At 45.8% G+C, this 17195-nt stretch overlaps 1 protein-coding gene across 1 annotated transcript in view; it reads left to right on the top strand.

Moving 5' to 3' along the window:
• LOC119381121 (cholecystokinin receptor type A-like) overlaps nt 1–16650 on the top strand; it is a 20028-nt gene extending 3378 nt beyond the window's left edge. The window contains exons 2-5 of the mRNA XM_049412148.1: nt 8262–8560; nt 10915–11115; nt 14079–14270; nt 15910–16650. Coding sequence (XP_049268105.1) covers nt 8262–8560; nt 10915–11115; nt 14079–14270; nt 15910–16349 — 1132 coding nt within the window. The 3' untranslated portion in view covers nt 16350–16650. The remainder of the gene's footprint in view (nt 1–8261; nt 8561–10914; nt 11116–14078; nt 14271–15909) is intronic.
• The last annotated feature ends 545 nt before the right edge of the window (nt 16651–17195 follow it).

Raw genomic sequence — 17195 nt, 5'->3', positions numbered from 1 at the left:
TCTGCTTAGATACAGGAGCACGTTAAAGAATTCGACGCGGTCAAAATTAATCTGCAGCTTGTCTCACAATCATGTCGCGGTCTTGACACGCAAGACACCTTATTCACATTATTAGGTTGGGTTGTTCACGGGCGATTCCTTTAAAAAATATGATGGCTTCGCCTCCACAAGTGTTATTTGCATCGGACGCATCCGCGATCGGTGGACAGCGTTCTTGCCGATGTGCTAAGCCCCGCGCACGATTACGAAAGCGCATGCAGCATTGATCTTCGCAAAATATCTCGAAAGTGCAAGCCCGAGAATACCGCCGCAGTTGTTGTGTTTGTTTTCCTTGTGTACTCGCTCACTCATCATGTTGTTTAGTTTCACGTTTTTCTCGCAATAATTTCGGGGCTTCATTTCACAACATAAAAAAGTTGAGGTTGATTGCGGAAACTCCTTATTGCTCTCAGATAGTGTCTTCATGCAGCATCGTAGCAACGGCGCTGTTACACTTGTATAAGTACTAGTTTAAGTAGCCAGCTCGTAAATTAATTTTCTTTGCATTTGATATACCCCTGAGCATCATCAACCTTTATGTGGACATGACGTGCGAGACCATTATTGACTCATTAAGGCGAAGGTCGTTTAATTAATACGTGGGCCACGTCACTGACAGTGCCATCGAAACAGTTCAGAACGTTGATATCGACTTTCAGGCGTTTGTTTTGCAGGCGATTGCTATCAACAGAGCTTCCACGTGAATTTAACATTACCGCTTGTGACCCAGCGGTTGATTGGACCAGCAGTTGAGCAAATCAGGGTATACGGCCACATAATCCCAGACGAGTGCTGAGAAGAAATGTTTACATAATCCAAGTATACCAACACCTCAGAATTTCCAAAACCATTGTGTACGTGGCAGTATTATTTTTGTACTGAATGCGAATGACAGACGCTCCGCTGTTATGAAAGAGGAAGACGACAATCGGTGACTCTGGTTGTCGCTCGCGCTCGTGCTCGCTGGTGGCCTGACCTGCCTTACAAGAAGCCTTCCGCGACGCAACGTGTACAGTTGCTCGAAGCACAACACCCCCATTTGATTTTGTTTAATTTCCCGGATGTATTAAGTGATTCTTTACGATAGACAGATTCATCTAAAGTCTCCTGTAGCAGAAAGCGCAATTCTGTCAAATCACCTATATAATCTGCAAAGGCAGACATAACTTGTACGATAAACCGCAATGTAGTTAGTGAATTGAAAATGTCTTAATTTAATTTGTAATCTTCGGTACGCGTGTTCTAACCGTGGAGTCTACGCCAAGTTGTAATGAAGTGAGGACCATTAGCGTAAATTTTATTAGCACCGATGTTCTGGAATACGCGGTGAAAACAACGAATGTCTTGCTCTCGTGCATCACCATTTTCACGGTGAAGCTTGCGTTTTGGCGGGAATTCGCCCATTATAAGCTATATTATCCAAACTTTCTACAGCTTACTAAACTTTCGCTAGTAGTGCAAACTTCAACCTTCTACCTTGAGAGATTTGCATCGCAAGAATGAGCAGTAATCACCAAAGAGCGGGTACGCGGCGGGCGCAGAAAAAGGCGATCCTCGGCCGCGGAGCAAGCGAGTCCTTGCCGTGACGTCACATCGCCGCGACTGCCGCGCCGCCAGTGTTCGTTCTCGGGGCTAATAGCACTGCGCCCAACTTGACGGGAGTGTATATACTCACCTCCTTAACTTACCATCGTCATTCATTACTCTTTCTCCTCCCCTTTCCCATCCCCCGGCTTAGACTAGCAGGCGAGAGCATGCTATGGCTCAGGTCAAGCTCTGCCTTTCTGTAAATAAACCTCTCTCCCTCTCTCATGTAAGTTGAACAGGTACTACGCCTCCAATTCTCCGCGTTTATTTTTTACTAATTAACGGCAAAAATATTTTGACCCTGTTTAAACATTTTTCGTTTAAATCTCTTTTTAACTACCCGTTATCGCGTCTTGAATGATTTTGCATACAGAACGTTTTGTTTTCGTGGGCACATTAACAATCTCTGTATCACTTCGAATCTTCTGTAACGCAGTGGTATGAATTAAGAATTTGATTTTAATCAACAAGTTTGCACATTTAGACTGCAACGTTTCTTTTCTTTTTCTGTCTGTCTGTTTTTGTGGCACGTACACTATACTAAATGTATACCTATCAGCCTTAGAAAGCATGCGATGTATTTATGTACTGTGTTTATACGAAATAATGGCTAATAGGCAGCCCTATTTTTGTTTCTTATGCTGTCGCTGTGATCTTCGTATTGTTTACCCTTCGAAAATTGGGAGATCATGTTGCTTTTCCCACTCTCGTTGATTGCCCTCACAGTCATACAGCGGCAACACAGAAGTCTACGCACCGAAATTAGCTTTATAGAAAGGGACATGAACATTTTGAAAACTTTTCAGCCCGAACGGGACGGAGCACAGAGAAGAGGACACAAGGCGAGCGAGACATGAACAGTACATTTGTTGCAAGAAAAGTATCTTTCATCTTACCTCCAATCGTGCTACTTGTACATATATGCTGCAGCGGACAGACTTTGGCGAGTACTAATCAACCTGAACGTGGAGATACGGGCCCTTAGTATTCATGATTTCAATAGAATCTTTAGAACTACGTCTTAAATGTTCAAAAAGAGTGTTCCACACTCGCTGCCATGGCTGCGATATATGGACAAGTGTATTCATTTGGTTCCTCTTTAATGCTCTTATATTTTAATCCTCGTGTTTTAATTCACATATCCCTTGGAGTTCTGGATTCCGTTTTCCCTTCATTATTACTGCTTTGTGGTTTGTGAAATGGAGAGCCAATGGTCAAACTGTCTGACACGACAACTTCCACATCCCACTGTACACATCCTTCAGAATTGTGATAGCCAGATTTGTTGATTTCGGGAACATAGTGCTTTAATTATTATTCAATTTCATTTTTATTAAGATATTTCAGGAGTGTTTTGAGTGCTGCATATGACTCTTATCTGATACTTCATAATCGTAATCCTAATCGCAACATACACGCATATGTGTCACAATTGTTTCGCCGGGTATAAACATCGGGAATGTGCCGTGAGCACGGACACCACACAATGGACAAGCCTAGACCCTAAGGTGCTTCGCCCCTAAATAGCTCACAAGGGTTCTTATGCATTCGAGTAAGATGACTCGATGGCGATAGGTAGGCGGTGTGGCAATTTTAGCGTTCAATTTATATCGACGTCCAACGTTCACTGATTAACCGTCACTACACTCTTAATCAGGTGCCGCTTAAAGTGCTATTCGCAGCGAGATCGGGCTATAGGTGGCAACACCATCGCCGCGTTTGTGTGGATAGGCGGTCGGCGGCGCGTATGCAAATGCACGCAGCTGCGCTTCGCCGTAGGCGGTTTGAGTCGATTGTCGGCGAATAAAGCGCGTTGACTGCAGCCTAATGGTGCTGTATTCGCCCTCAATTGCTAAATTAATGCACGAAATCGGCCTAACGTCCCTATTACGTGCGAGAGAAGCGCAATCTGCCAATCAGTGGGGTACTGGCCTTCGGTCACATTCGTGTATTGCACTGTGCTCGATGTTTTTTCATGCTTTATTTGCACGTGTTTAAATTGTGTTTTGCCTATACTACAATATAAATAGTGTTGCGCGACTGAGCCAATTAAGTATTTACTTCTTACTCTAGCGTCTACAAAAAAAGGGAGCCCGTATGTAGGCGTAATTAGATGAAGTAGAACTTTGTGCACTGTGCTTTTCTGTTAGCATGAATACGCGTACTGCTATAGAAATGCGTGGCTTCAGGTCTTTTTTACCGCTAACTGGCCTCTGCAGACGCTAGTTAATGCTTTGCGGTAACAAAGATTTTCAAATCGCCAACACTTCACGTGATGGTGCAGCTAAAATTTTGCATTCACACCTCCACATTTAGTACTTTTTTTTCGTTTAGGATGCCACCAAATACACTGTGTGATGTACGTGCTTGAACGGCAAAGTGGTAACCACGTTGAAATGATTTTGGCGAATGGACGGTACGATGGTTAGACCTAGCGCTATACCGAAACGTGCATGCACTCGCTTATTAGAGTGCATACAATTCTCGTAAGGCAAAATGGTTATGTATAGTATCGTGTAGGCATACGTAAAAGCATTTGAGACTGTGCTAGCGCAACGGAATAAGCTGTAATCTGAGCACGTGCATAACGTACGCACACATGCCAACACGGTGTGGCTGGCAGACGACGCAAGGAGCCATCCACACCACGGTGTTTCGTCCACTCGCCGTTAGGTGCCGACTCTGCTTGATCTCGCGGCCAATAGGTATAGCCAGGAAACCGGACATTTTTCGTCTGGTTTCCTGGATATAGTTAGCATTTAACCAGGACCTGATTAAGAGTCTATATGTAAGGCTTTTACCCTAATTCAGTCATTTGTGAAAAAAATATAATAATGCTATGTAGCCAGAAGCTGTCAAGTGAGCGGCTGGTACATACAATGTACAATTGTCACATGAAGACTCAGCACAGCAGTCAACACAGCATAATTGGTAATTACAGACATATACACAACAACGTTAAAATTAACAGAACAGAAAAAGCGTTAATACCGGTCAGCAATATGCCACGGTCTTCAAGAAAGATTCATCGTGCTTCTGAATAGCCCTTTGGCAAGGCCACTGGGCCCAGTAATATTTCAAAGTGGAATTGCGTGTGGTATAATGTTATGAAAGTTAATTGAAGTCGGCATCGGAAGTTTCAGCGCGACCAATACTGTGTGAAAATGTGTTGCGTAGGCAGTGCTCAGTAGTACCCGATGATTTCCATATTACAGGGCAAGCTGTTGTGAGATCACAACAGCCGTTTTTGGAGCTGTATTTCTCAGCCGCTGCCGTTGGTGTCTGTAACCGCTATCGCGCGAAATAAGAAAAAAAAAACGCCAGGCCTGCGCTGAAACCGCAGCACAGTCACAGCGAAAGCTGGAAGAGCGGCGTTTCTAGAGTCCGTTGTAAGCTCTCTTGGGGCCACAATACAAGTACACTAGAAAGGTACCCACTACGCCATAAATCACAATTTTTGTGAAGTTGGGAAGCACCTACTAAGTCATTATTCGTCATTCTGCGGAGAAGTGATGCACCAGCTGCACGTCTGTGAGGCATTATGTGTACTTTGTTGACGCGACGACTGGTGACGATGAAGAATAATGGCTCAGCCCTTTGTAATGGGTTGGAAGCTGTAAACGGCCCACCAGTTAGGTAATTTGCATTGGGTGACGCCCGGTTGCTATTTCCCTCTCCCGTCATGCTGTATAACATACGTTGACGTGGGAGAGAGACGGGGTGGGGCGAAGAACTTCACTGAGACGCCAAGTAAATTGATCATGCGCTTATGGGCTTCCTTGGCAACCAATACAAGTGCACTTGCGAGGAACCCACTACGCTCTAAATCATTGTAATTTTACTGAGACCCCGAAGAAATGGATCATGCCCTTATGGGCTTCCTTGGCAACCAATACAAGCGCACTTGCGAGGAACCCACTACGTTCTAAATCATTGAAATTTTACTGAGACCCCGAGGAAATGGATCATCCGCTAATAGGATTCCTTGGCAACCAATACAAGTGCACTTGCGAGGAACCTACTACGCTCTAAATCAATGTAATTTATCTGAGACCCCGAGGAAATGGATCATGCGCTTATGGGCTTCCTTGGCAACCAATATAAGTGCACTTGTGAGGAACCCACTACGCTATAAATCATTGTAATGTTTGAGAAGTAGGGCAGCAGGCACTGTGCCATTTTTCGTCATTCTACGGAGAGCCGTGGTACCTGCTAAACGCACGTAAGGCATTATGCGCACTTTGTTGATGCTGTGCCTGGCGACGATGAAGAATTATGGCAGAGTCCTTTGTAATGGGTTGGAAGCATTCAACAACCTACTCAGTGCGCAATTAGCATTGTGTGACGCCTGGTTACAGAATTCGCGTTGTGCGACGCTTGGTGCTTATTTTACTCTTCTACCACGCTATATTGCATATGCTAATGTGGTTCCTTCCCGACATGAAGCCTGTATAGGACCTTTTTGCATAGCACTTTCAAGCACCGGCATGGCTCAGAGGTTGAATACTGGGCTCCCACGCAGAGGGCCCAGGTTGGAACCTCGTTCCATCCTGGAATTTTTTTCTTATTTCGTTTTTTTTCTTATTTCGAGCGATACTGGTTACGGACACCGGCGGCAGCGGCGGACAACCACGGCGCCAAAACCGGCCGGTGAAATGATCTCATAACAGCTTTCGCTGTAAAAGAAACGAAATAACAAAGAAACATTCAGGATGATACGGGGTTCAAACCTCGGCCCTCTGCGTGGCAGCCCAGTATTCTACCACGAAGCCATGCCGGTGCTTGAAACTCCTTCGCAAGAAGACCCTATATAGGCACCCGGCACTGACCAGAGGGCGCGATGGAGCTCTTATCGAACGCCTAAGTGTTGAGGGCACCAGCCGCCAGGGATACCAAGAAAATGAAACGCTCGCTGGACACATCGACGCGCTCAAGTGTCTCCCTTTTGGGCGCCTCTTTCAACGAACGCTTCTACGTGCGTTCGTAATAACCTCAGGGATGTTGCCACCGCCTTCAATGCAGCACAAACGCGTTTAGAACGCGCTCTTTTCAGGCTGTGCCAAAGCAGTACAAACGCTACAAACGCGTTTCAAACGCACTGTATTGAGGCGGTGGCAAGTCACGTTCAAGTCAAGGAGCGTTTCTGAACATGGAGGATGCGGAGCATAGACACTCGATTTTGCTGCGTCTACTCGCTAGGCTGTGTTTTCTGGCGCTACCATCGTATCTCGGAAACTGCATTGCCGGGTGCCTATATTGTTACGATCGCGCTACGACCCACCACCGTAAAGGCTCCCACAGGCTGGACCCCGAGCACGACTACCTGGGCAGGTGCCTAAGAACCGAGCTGCATTAAGATGCAGAACGCGCGACCCCTGTGCAGTGCTCTCTTCCTTGCTGGCGTCCCTCTCAGAGACACTGGACGCGTTCCTCGGAGACGCCGGACGCGTCCGAACAGCGGGCTGCGCCCTCCTCCTCTTAGCGTCTGAGTGCTGATAAAAGGCCGGCGCATCGAGCGTCGAGAGCTTCTGCTTTCATATGCTGTGTGTGTGTTTTGTCCTCGTCACGTATTAAACGTCTTTTTTCGTTGGCTACCTTTTGCCTTGCCACTGCCTGGACATTCCCAGCCCAGTCCGTTGGCCCTCGTGTCATGCTACCCACGAGACCCTGGTGCATCTCGTAACAATATACATGCTTCATGTCGGGAAGGAACCACATTAACATGTGTAATGTAGCATCGCAGAGGAGTAAAATAACAAACAAGCGTCACACAACGCGAATTCTGTAACCAGGCGTCACACAATGCGCACTGCGAAACGAGTGGGTCGTTGGATGCTTTTAAACCATTGCAAAGGGCTTAGCCATAATCCTTCATCGTCATCAGGCACGGCATCATCGTCATCAGGCACTGCATCAACATAATGCCTTACAGATGTGTAGCGGGCACCACGGTTCTTCTCAGAATGATGAAAAATGGCATAGCGGGTGCTTCCCTATACTTCACAAAAATTATGATGACTTAGAGCGTAATAGGTACCTCGCAAGTGTATTTGTATTGGTCGCCGAGGAAGCCCATAAGGCCTCAATGATTAATTTCCTCAGGACCTCAATAAAGTTCTTTCCCTCTCTTTCTCATGTTAACGTATGTTATATAGTATGGTAGGAGAGTGAAATAACGACCGGGCGTCACACAATGCTAATTACTTAACTAGTGGGTCATTTAAAGCTTCCAACCCATTACAAAGGACTCAGCCATAATTTTTCATCGTCATCATCTACCGCATCATCAAAGTGCACATAATGCCTTACAGATGTGTAGCGGGTACCCGGCTTCTCTGCAGAAAGACGAATAAAGGCGTCGTGGATGCTTCCCAACTTCAGAAGAATTATTTATGGCGTAGTGGGTACCTTGCAAGTGTGCTTGTATTAGTAGCCCCAATAGATTTCACAAGGGGCTCTTGAAATGCCGCTCTTCGAGCTTTCGCCGCGACTTTCGCCGTGAATAAGCTTTCCGCGCAGGCCTGGCCTTTTTTTTTTCTCTCTCTCTACTGTTTTTCCTGTCGGTAGCGTTGATGAAGCCCTTTACAGCTCCACTCACATGCGTTGACCTCAACTGTTTTTGGCCATGAGCAAAGGAGAGATCGCGGCGTTGTGCAGCAGCCGACGGCCACCAGCTGGTGGCACACGGAAGAGGCAGTGCTGGTGGCTCCGTATGCCATCATCCTGCTCCTCGCCGTACTGGGCAACGGCCTGGTGATCCTGACACTGGCCGTCAACCAGCGCATGCGCACTGTGACCAACCTGTTTCTTCTCAACCTGGCCGTGAGCGACCTGCTCCTGGGCGTGTTCTGCATGCCCTTCACTCTCGCCGGAGTCATTCTACGCGAGTTCGTCTTTGGACAACTCATGTGCAAGCTCATACCTTACCTGCAGGGTGAGTGAGTGAGTGGGGTCGACTAAAGTAACGAAATAATCTTCCTCTGCATGCATTACCAAGTATAACAGGCTTAAACTAATTGGACGATAAGGTAATTGGCACCGTAGTCAAAATATTTAGGGTAGAAAACGAAATATAAAGATAAAGAACGAAATAAAAAATTTTACCTTCATCGGCGAAGCCAAGGCCAGAGCTAGATACATGGTCGTCTTATTTCAAATCGTTGCTTCGCATAGTTTACCAAATTGATTCACAAAGGGTTTCACATATTAGTACTAAAGTGCATAGTAACAATATATACTTTAGCGAAAAATAAACTTATGAATATAATCTGATCACTCGCACACCTCCGCTCATAGTGGTATGGTGTGATGAACGTTCGTCTTTGATCGTATTAATTATAAGTAACAAGGATAAAAACCAGCCGAAAGCATGAAAAACAACACGAAAGCTTGCCTTTCGAAGAACTTGTCTAATCGAAGACAACATGAAAAAAAAATTGTTTTTGATTAGCCAGCTAGTCCTCTTCTTTTTTTTTCGGCTTGGTTTTCATGTTGTTTTTTTATCCGGTTTACATTGTACGGACTAGCACAGTTCCACTAAAGCACAGCAAATCGATCACATCAATACTATAACGGGTATACCACTCAAGCAAAACACTTCTTCATTCTGCTAGCCGCTCTGCGTGCTTTGTCTTCCTCGCCCTTCTTTCTGAGCTCGTGCCCCACTGACAATCGCTATGCACCGTTACAATATTCATAGACAAACAAGAGTAATGGGCCTTCCTTTCAGCGTGAATCAACCTCGCTTAAGGTCCAGCTGTTTCAGCATATGGATCTATATACCAAACTACTCTGCATGCGCAGAATATTTGCCAGTTCGTGAGGTCTTGGTACGTCACCATTTGTAATGCGTTCTGATTATTCATCATCATCATCATCATCATCAGCCTGTCTACGCCGACTGCAGGGCAAACGCCTCTCCCATGTTTATGATTCCCATGTTTATGTTCCCATGATTATTCGTCAGGCTTTAAATAAAAAAAATGAAAAATCGCAGTATATCCACGGGGTGAATGATGATGAGTGGGGCGAAGCTCCGGAGGGAATCATCGGTAAACCGTGAAACTCTTCCGTGGGATTCGCCCAGTACATCATGTAAAGAGTGTGAAACACCGTGTATATATTAAACATCAAACTTTTATTGTACTGTTGGTTTACGTCGTCCCTTCATTATCACCGCTTTGTGACTGGTGAAATGCAGGGAAAGTGTCCGCTCCCGAGCGAAAAAGAAAGCGCGCCAAGAACGACCGCGTTCCCCGCTCCCCCTGTGAGAATTAACGGCAAGGCTAGAGGGAAGACACGACTAGCGTAGCGTTCCTCTTCGCGTTCCACGACGCGAGGTCGATAGCATGCCCAACGAAAGCCAACGGAACGCGATCGTGCAAGTGCTTCGGCTTCGCGAACAATGCACGGCGTTTACTGCACAGAAAGCGTCTCAAAACCAAACATCTTGCTCAAGGTGTGCTTTGCGTTTTTCGTAGAAATAATTTCTTTATCATGTACATTAAGACGAAAAGTTGAAAACTCACTAGAGTATATCGCCCGCAAAGTATGTATTTTAGTGTGATTGAATCAAGGGGCACTACGATGTCTTGTAAATTATAATATCTAGTGAATTGCTCATCTAGTGAGCAATTCATTAAACTAGAGCTGGCTACATACATACTACTACTATACTACTACAGAGGAGGGAACGACCCACACACTAAGGAGCTTCGCCCCTAAAATATTATAATACAACATTCGGTTTGGCGGTAGAATTATCGTATTCGAGCACAACTGTGTGAGCCAGAGGCGGAACATCCGGCGAGCCCAACCATAAGGATATTCACGATGAGTGGTATATGCAGATAAAGAATATGAGCTACAGAGTCGGCGCTCGCGGTGTGCTTTTCCTGAAGCTATATACAGTAGCTTGCAGTAAAATGAGACCCGAATTGGAGCTTTAGCACGTGCTTATTGCATTTAAATACTGCATTGCCAGATATGAAGCTTCATTAAAAATCTTACTATGCAGGGCTCTGAGTTTTAAAACGATTTGATGGTGCTAAGAAACTCTTTTGCAGATGAAAGAGATGGTCTAGCAGGCCGTGTGATCGCTGACAACGGTTGCGTTCATCACTTTCAGTTGTGGACTTAGTTCTTCCCCAATAATGGCTAACAAACTGGACATTTATTCTCTGATCGTCGCATCCCATTTACTTCTGTCTCATTTGTTGTATACGTGTATGCTGTGATACTCTGTGTTTTATGCATTTAGTTGTGACCAGTGCATTTATGAATTCCCAGCGGTGTCGGTGTGCGTTTCCGACTGGACTCTGGTGGCCGTGTCGGTAGAGCGCTACTACGCCATCTGCGAGCCGCTACGCTCACGAGCGTGGCAGACACCTCGGCACGCTCAGCGCACCGTGGCGACAGTATGGACAGTCTCGCTTCTCCTCATGCTTCCAATCGCACTGCTCAGTGAACTGAGGCCCATCAGAGACTCTTGTAAGCACCCTCTCAAAGAAACTTGATCAAAAAGATCTCACAAATGTTATTATGTTTCCTCTGCATGCGTTCATCGGTAAAATACAGCACAAACCCGACGATTAACACAAGGAAGACACGGGACAGAGTGCTGACTTCAACTAACAGTTTATTCTTGGGCGAGCTTGCCTATTTATGAAATACGATCAAAATCAGACAAGATATCTCCCAAAAATAACAGATCAAGAAAACATAAAAGCCCTTACCACAAACACGTACGCCACTGCGTCATCTTCTCCAGAACATAAAACTCATCCCCTACGTGATGACAAAAATTCAAGTTCTTTTTTTGTTAATAAGATTGAAGGAGCGCTTACGCACAACGAACCTGCCTTTTCAATTTCCCGAACCTCAATTATTTCGCGCGCTGTCTTATCCCGGCAAGACAGCGCGCGAAATAATTGAGGTTCGGGAAATTGAAAATGCAGGTTCGTTGTGCGTAAGCGCTCCTTCAATCTTATTAACAAAAAAAGAACTTGAATTTTTGTCATCACGTAGGGGATGAATTTTATGTTCTGGAGAAGATGACGCAGTGGCGCACGTGTTTGTGGTAAGGGCTTTTATGTTTTCTTAATCTGTTATTTTTGGGAGATATCTTGTCTGATTTTGATCGTATTTCATAAATAGGCAAGCTCGCCCAAGAATAAACTCTTAGTTGAAGTCAGCACTCTGTCCCGTGTCTTCCTTGTGTTAATCGTCTGGTTTGTGCTGTATTTTACCCATGAACTATGCATCACCAACTAGTCTGCCAGCAAATGTTATTGAAACTCTGCATGCGACACGAATATAAAAGAATCATAACTAGCGAAGCAACGTAGTCACTGAAACATCTGTAATGCCAATATGGGGATATTGATGTATGTGACAACTGTGAGCTGGCTTTATGAACAAGTGGTATATTTCCTCAAATCACATTCAATGGTGTTCACTTGCTTCTAGAGCACAGTCGAAAGCAACTATCAACAGTTGAAAGTAGCGCTAGCCCGTGTGCAACATTTTTTTGTGTCGCGTATTTTCTTGCGCACAATAATATGCTCTTAGAGACACATTTTAAGGTTTCGTAAGTCACTCGTGCCCCATTTGTTTATTTATTTCGTTTTTTTATGTTTTGTTTCTCTTTCACTCTTTGAGCCCTTCGCATACTTGTGTTCGTCGCGCCACCTCAAGCACCTCGTCTAAGGCAGCGCAAGCCCTGCACATAGCAGTGGTGACCCTGAATTTCTGCTAATCTCTCTATTTCTCTTTCTATCAGGGTGCGACATAATGGAGTAGTTACAACGTATTGACAGCCGTACTACATTGTAAATTGCACGGCTCTGTTATATCTCCGGGCATTCAATTTACTTTTTGTTTTCAAGTCCTACACACTGAGTGCCTTATCTTTGGTTTTCTTTTCGTTTATTGATTTTTCTTTACAGTATATTTTTCCCACTCGGCATGCTGATCTTAAATGATTTATAGCTGAGAACAGCCCAAGGTAAGCGTTTCTCCTTGTCCACCTTCAAATGAATTTAGTTGTAAAATAATAACACACACACACACACACACACACACACACACACACACACACACACACACACACACACACACACACACACACACACACACACACACACACACACACACACACACACACACACACACACACACACACTCACACACTCACACACACACACACACACACACACACACACACACACACACACACACACACACACACACACACACACACACACACACACACACACACACACACACACACTAAACTATGGTTTTTATTCGTACCTTCCGTCTTTTGGTGAAGAAAGAAGAACTACTTTATTCACAAGTGTTCGAGATAAATTTTATATGTATGCAGTACATCAATTTATTACGACAACACAAATTTAGCTTTCAGTTCTAATTTTTACAAAGCAGGAAATATATGAGGCATCTACTCGTATCTCTTCACTCGAGAAATGTAAATGGCTTCATATCGCTCCCAAGCAAATAAATTGTTTCATCGCACTTATAGCGATAGCTCATTCCAAGTGAAATCTAACAGTGCAATGATATTCTCACTTGTGGAGAAGAGACGTTCAGGCAACTGCGCAATAAAACCTAGGCACACCTGGTCGCTGTTTATCTTGTGCACATTTGTGCTCATATCTTGAGCATGCGACGCTTCTTTTACTACTGCAGCAGGGATAGTCCGCACAAGCGGCTCTCAAAGGTCGCGCGACCAATTCGGTCGCAAGTGATCTAGCACATAGAATTCGCAAAGAAACCAGTCGAAATAGTCACAAATGGTCAGATATGGCCGGCTTTACAAGAATGATGAATTTTAGAAACAACAAAGCGCTTTCCCACTCTAATCAGTCTCCCCCCTCCCCCCTTTATTTCTAAACAGCATCTTTTAGATCAAAAGCGACCATTCAATATACCTACGTAACATTTAACATAGGTAACGTTGCACGAACCGCAAATCGTCCCCTTTCAGCCAAAAGCGACCACGTGTGAGAACGCGCAACTAGTCGCTTTGAAAATTGGGTACGAATTGAACTGAGGTTGCAAGCCTGTTTGCGCCACCTCAGAGAGTCAGCGTTGTGAATGAGCTCTGAGTGCTCTAAAGAAGGCTATTCGCTTACCAGATGTGTGGCTAACTGGGCCAGTTGGTGTGAATCCATCGGAAAAAAGCAGCGCGAAAATCGAGACGAAGTACACGGGAACGTAAGGACAAGGACAGAGTTTGTTCTTGTCCTTACGGTCCTGTGCGCTTCGTCCCGATTTTCGCGCTTTTTTATTTAACGAAAGGTGCGATTTTTCTGCGCGTCTGAATAGCTACGACTCCGACCGCTCCGCTAGGTTGACAAAAACCGCAGCAGTCACTGATGTTCATTGTCATGTCCTTCAATGCTGCCTGACCGACTTTGTGCTATGTGCAGCCAAGATGAAATGTCGAGAGGACTGGGGAGACCTTCTGTACGAACGACTGTTCACGCTATTCCTGGACGTGCTGCTGCTTGTGCTGCCACTCCTCATCATGGTTGCCACGTATGCGCGCATCGCGGCCACCCTGCGTTCAGCCATGCAGCAGCAGCAGACTGAAGCGGCCACAGGATCACCGAAACAGAACGGTGCGTTCACCTTAAAACACGAGGCAACAAGCATAGGCACGAGGGGAGGGGGGAGCGGCGACTTCTTCCCCCCCCCCCCCCCCTTTCCTCCTATTCACTTAAAAGGGGCACGAAGTCTGCCCCATGTCTCTACTCAGACTGACCTGTCCCGTCGTTGTAGGGCTATGTTCATGGAGGTTTTTGAAGATAATGGCGGCCTAGGACCCCTAATGCTGCATTCCAAGAATTAAGTCCCAGCAAAGGCAGGCCTTTCTGAGGAGCACGTCGTCGCTTTATTTTCATTTGCCTTCATTGCGAAACTTCATTGCGAAGTGCCTTCATTGCGAAATTTGTTTGCTTCGCAATGAAAAGAATGTCAGGGCAGGAGTGGGGGGGGGGGGGGTGAAACTTCGCTCACCCTAATCGAGAATCCTGCGCACGCTAACTACACTCGGTCACAACTTAAGAAAAAATGGTAGCTCCGCCCACTGATCCGCGGCGCGCCTGCCCTTCACCTGTGAAAGTCGTGCTGGCAGGTTTCCGCTCGATCCGTAAGTACTTTTTTTCGGCTTATGTAAATACTGCGCATATTAAGAGTTACAAGTTTCGTCGTTGGCATAGGCTTCAAATAGGAGAAAGTGCTTCAGAGCAGGCTGGCCGACGTTTCGATAGGGGACCTATCGAAATGTCGGCCAGCCTGCTCTGAGGCACTTTCTTCTATTTGAAACCTATCCCACTCCGTGTATCCATCTGTCGGCTCCCTTTTTGACCCAAGTTTCGTCGTTGCTATTTAAAACATTGCGTTTCGCTGAGCAGCGGTGTCAGAGTCTTTGACGAAATTTACCAGGATGTTCAAGTTTCCGACCTAAAACCAGTGACAAGCGTTTGTCTGTATGGGAGAGTCAACCATCTGAAACACTCGAGAAGTGTTTGACGTCACGAAAATGAGTGAGCGCTATTGGATGGAGCATTTATGCAAATCCTCCATGGGAGGGACATCGACGGCTTTGGGCGGAGCTGGCATTTCTTCTCGGCTTGTAAGCGAGTGTAGTTCGTGGTGCATACGCCGGTTCTTCTGCCTGCTCTACTCTAACCGAAATCTCAACCATCCAATATTTCAGGCTGGCATTTTGGTGGCATTCTATCTTTCACTTGAGGAAGCTTACTATTTCAGCTATTATCCTACATGGTATTTTAGCGGCTAAGTTGTAACGCTGCTAAGCACGACGGCTCTGGTGCGATGTTCAGTTCCCAACCGCGGCGGCAGTATCTCGCTGGAAGAGAAATGCGAAAAGAAGAAGAAGACGAAAACGCACCCGTTTACTTAGACTTGGGTGCAGGTTTTAAAGAAACCCAGGTGGTCAAAATTAATACAGGTTTTGCGCAAACTGGTTTAATCCTTCTTCTTGTTTGTTGTTGTGCAGAAGTGGTTTAGTATGTATGCGGCCTGGAAGAATAAACATTTGGCTGTTAGTCATCGCAGTGGTCTGTGTTTTTACGCTTAGTCCCGTCTTATAGCGGTATTTCCTGCATATCATCACGAACCTACCAGCCCAAATGAGCACAACGAATGCTCTAGTTTTACAGCACCTACCGTCGACACAACCGTCGCACGAGCAGATGCAAACTAGCAACACCGAACATCCTGCCCTCTCCGCAGGTTCGCCGCTCGCAGCCGTGCACCCAGCTCAGCGCGAGGCGAGCACGTCACTGCGCGTGCACCGGGGCGCCACCATCCGATGGCACCAGCGGGACCCTGACCGGTCGTTGGCCACCAAGCAGCGCATCATCCGCATGCTGTTCGTAGTGGTGGTCGAGTTCTTCGTCTGCTGGACACCCCTGTACGTGCTCAACACGGTCTCGTTGTTTCGACCGGAAGCCGTGTACTACGGCCTCGGCTATCGGGGCATCTGCTTCCTGCAGCTGCTGGCGTACGCCTCCTCCTGCTGCAATCCCATCACGTACTGCTTCATGAACAGAACGTTCAGAGTCAGTTTTCTCGCGCTGTGCCGTCGCAGACAGCGCGTACAGGGTCCAGGCAGTGTGCGAAGATTGACTAAGCAAGACTTTGTTTACGTTCTTGATCGGGAAAAGACGTAGTTGTTCCGATTATTGGTTTTTCTTTGTTATTAAAAATAGGGTCGTTATTTCATCTGGGCGAAAAGTAACATCGTTACAACCCTCCCGGTAATTAACAATGTTTACAGATTTGGGGGCTTATAAAATTGCGCACATCACAGTGACGACTGATTTAGGTGGCGACTGATCTCCGTACGTTTCTGCTCAATCAAGCTGATCGCAATCCGAACCATTGCACAGTCCAAAAGTTTTTCGCTAGGCCTATCCCGCTTACTTCACCTCATTCACGCAGGGTAACCACCCTTGTACATATAAATAAACCATCTGTTCAGCGTTATTAAAATTGTATTAAACTACAAGAAGATTTTCCGTGTTTGTCAGTGTCATGCTTTCGGGGATTTAATTTACCAACACTAGCGCCATTTTCACATTGTCGCTGATCTGCAGCTGTTCGTCAGCATTGAGTGAGTGAGTGAGTGAGTGAGTGAGTGAGTGAGTGAGTGAGTGAGTGAGTGAGTGAGTGAGTGAGTGAGTGAGTGAGTGAGTGAGTGAGTGAGTGAGTGAGTGAGTGAGTGAGTGAGTGAGTGAGTGAGTGAGTGAGTGAGTGAGTGAGTGAGTGAGTGAGTGAGTGAGTGACTGAGTGAGTGAGTGAGTGAGTGGAGTTAGGGAGTTAATATTTAAAATATCGAATGACACGAATGAGCTATGGGAAATACCGGAATCAGCTTCTTCGGTCAAGTGACTAAAAAGTGACTATATTTTCGCAGATAGTAAAACGTCGTGGATCACTAGAGAGGACAACAATAGGAAAAATTGTAATTACACGTGCACTACACACTCCATACCTCTTGTACTACATATGGCCTC

The sequence above is a fragment of the Rhipicephalus sanguineus genome, chromosome 2 (assembly GCF_013339695.2).
Source record: "Rhipicephalus sanguineus isolate Rsan-2018 chromosome 2, BIME_Rsan_1.4, whole genome shotgun sequence".
Classification (NCBI taxonomy): domain Eukaryota; kingdom Metazoa; phylum Arthropoda; class Arachnida; order Ixodida; family Ixodidae; genus Rhipicephalus; species Rhipicephalus sanguineus.
Note: the sequence above shows the minus strand (reverse complement) of the source record. Positions and strands in the feature narration are given on the sequence as shown.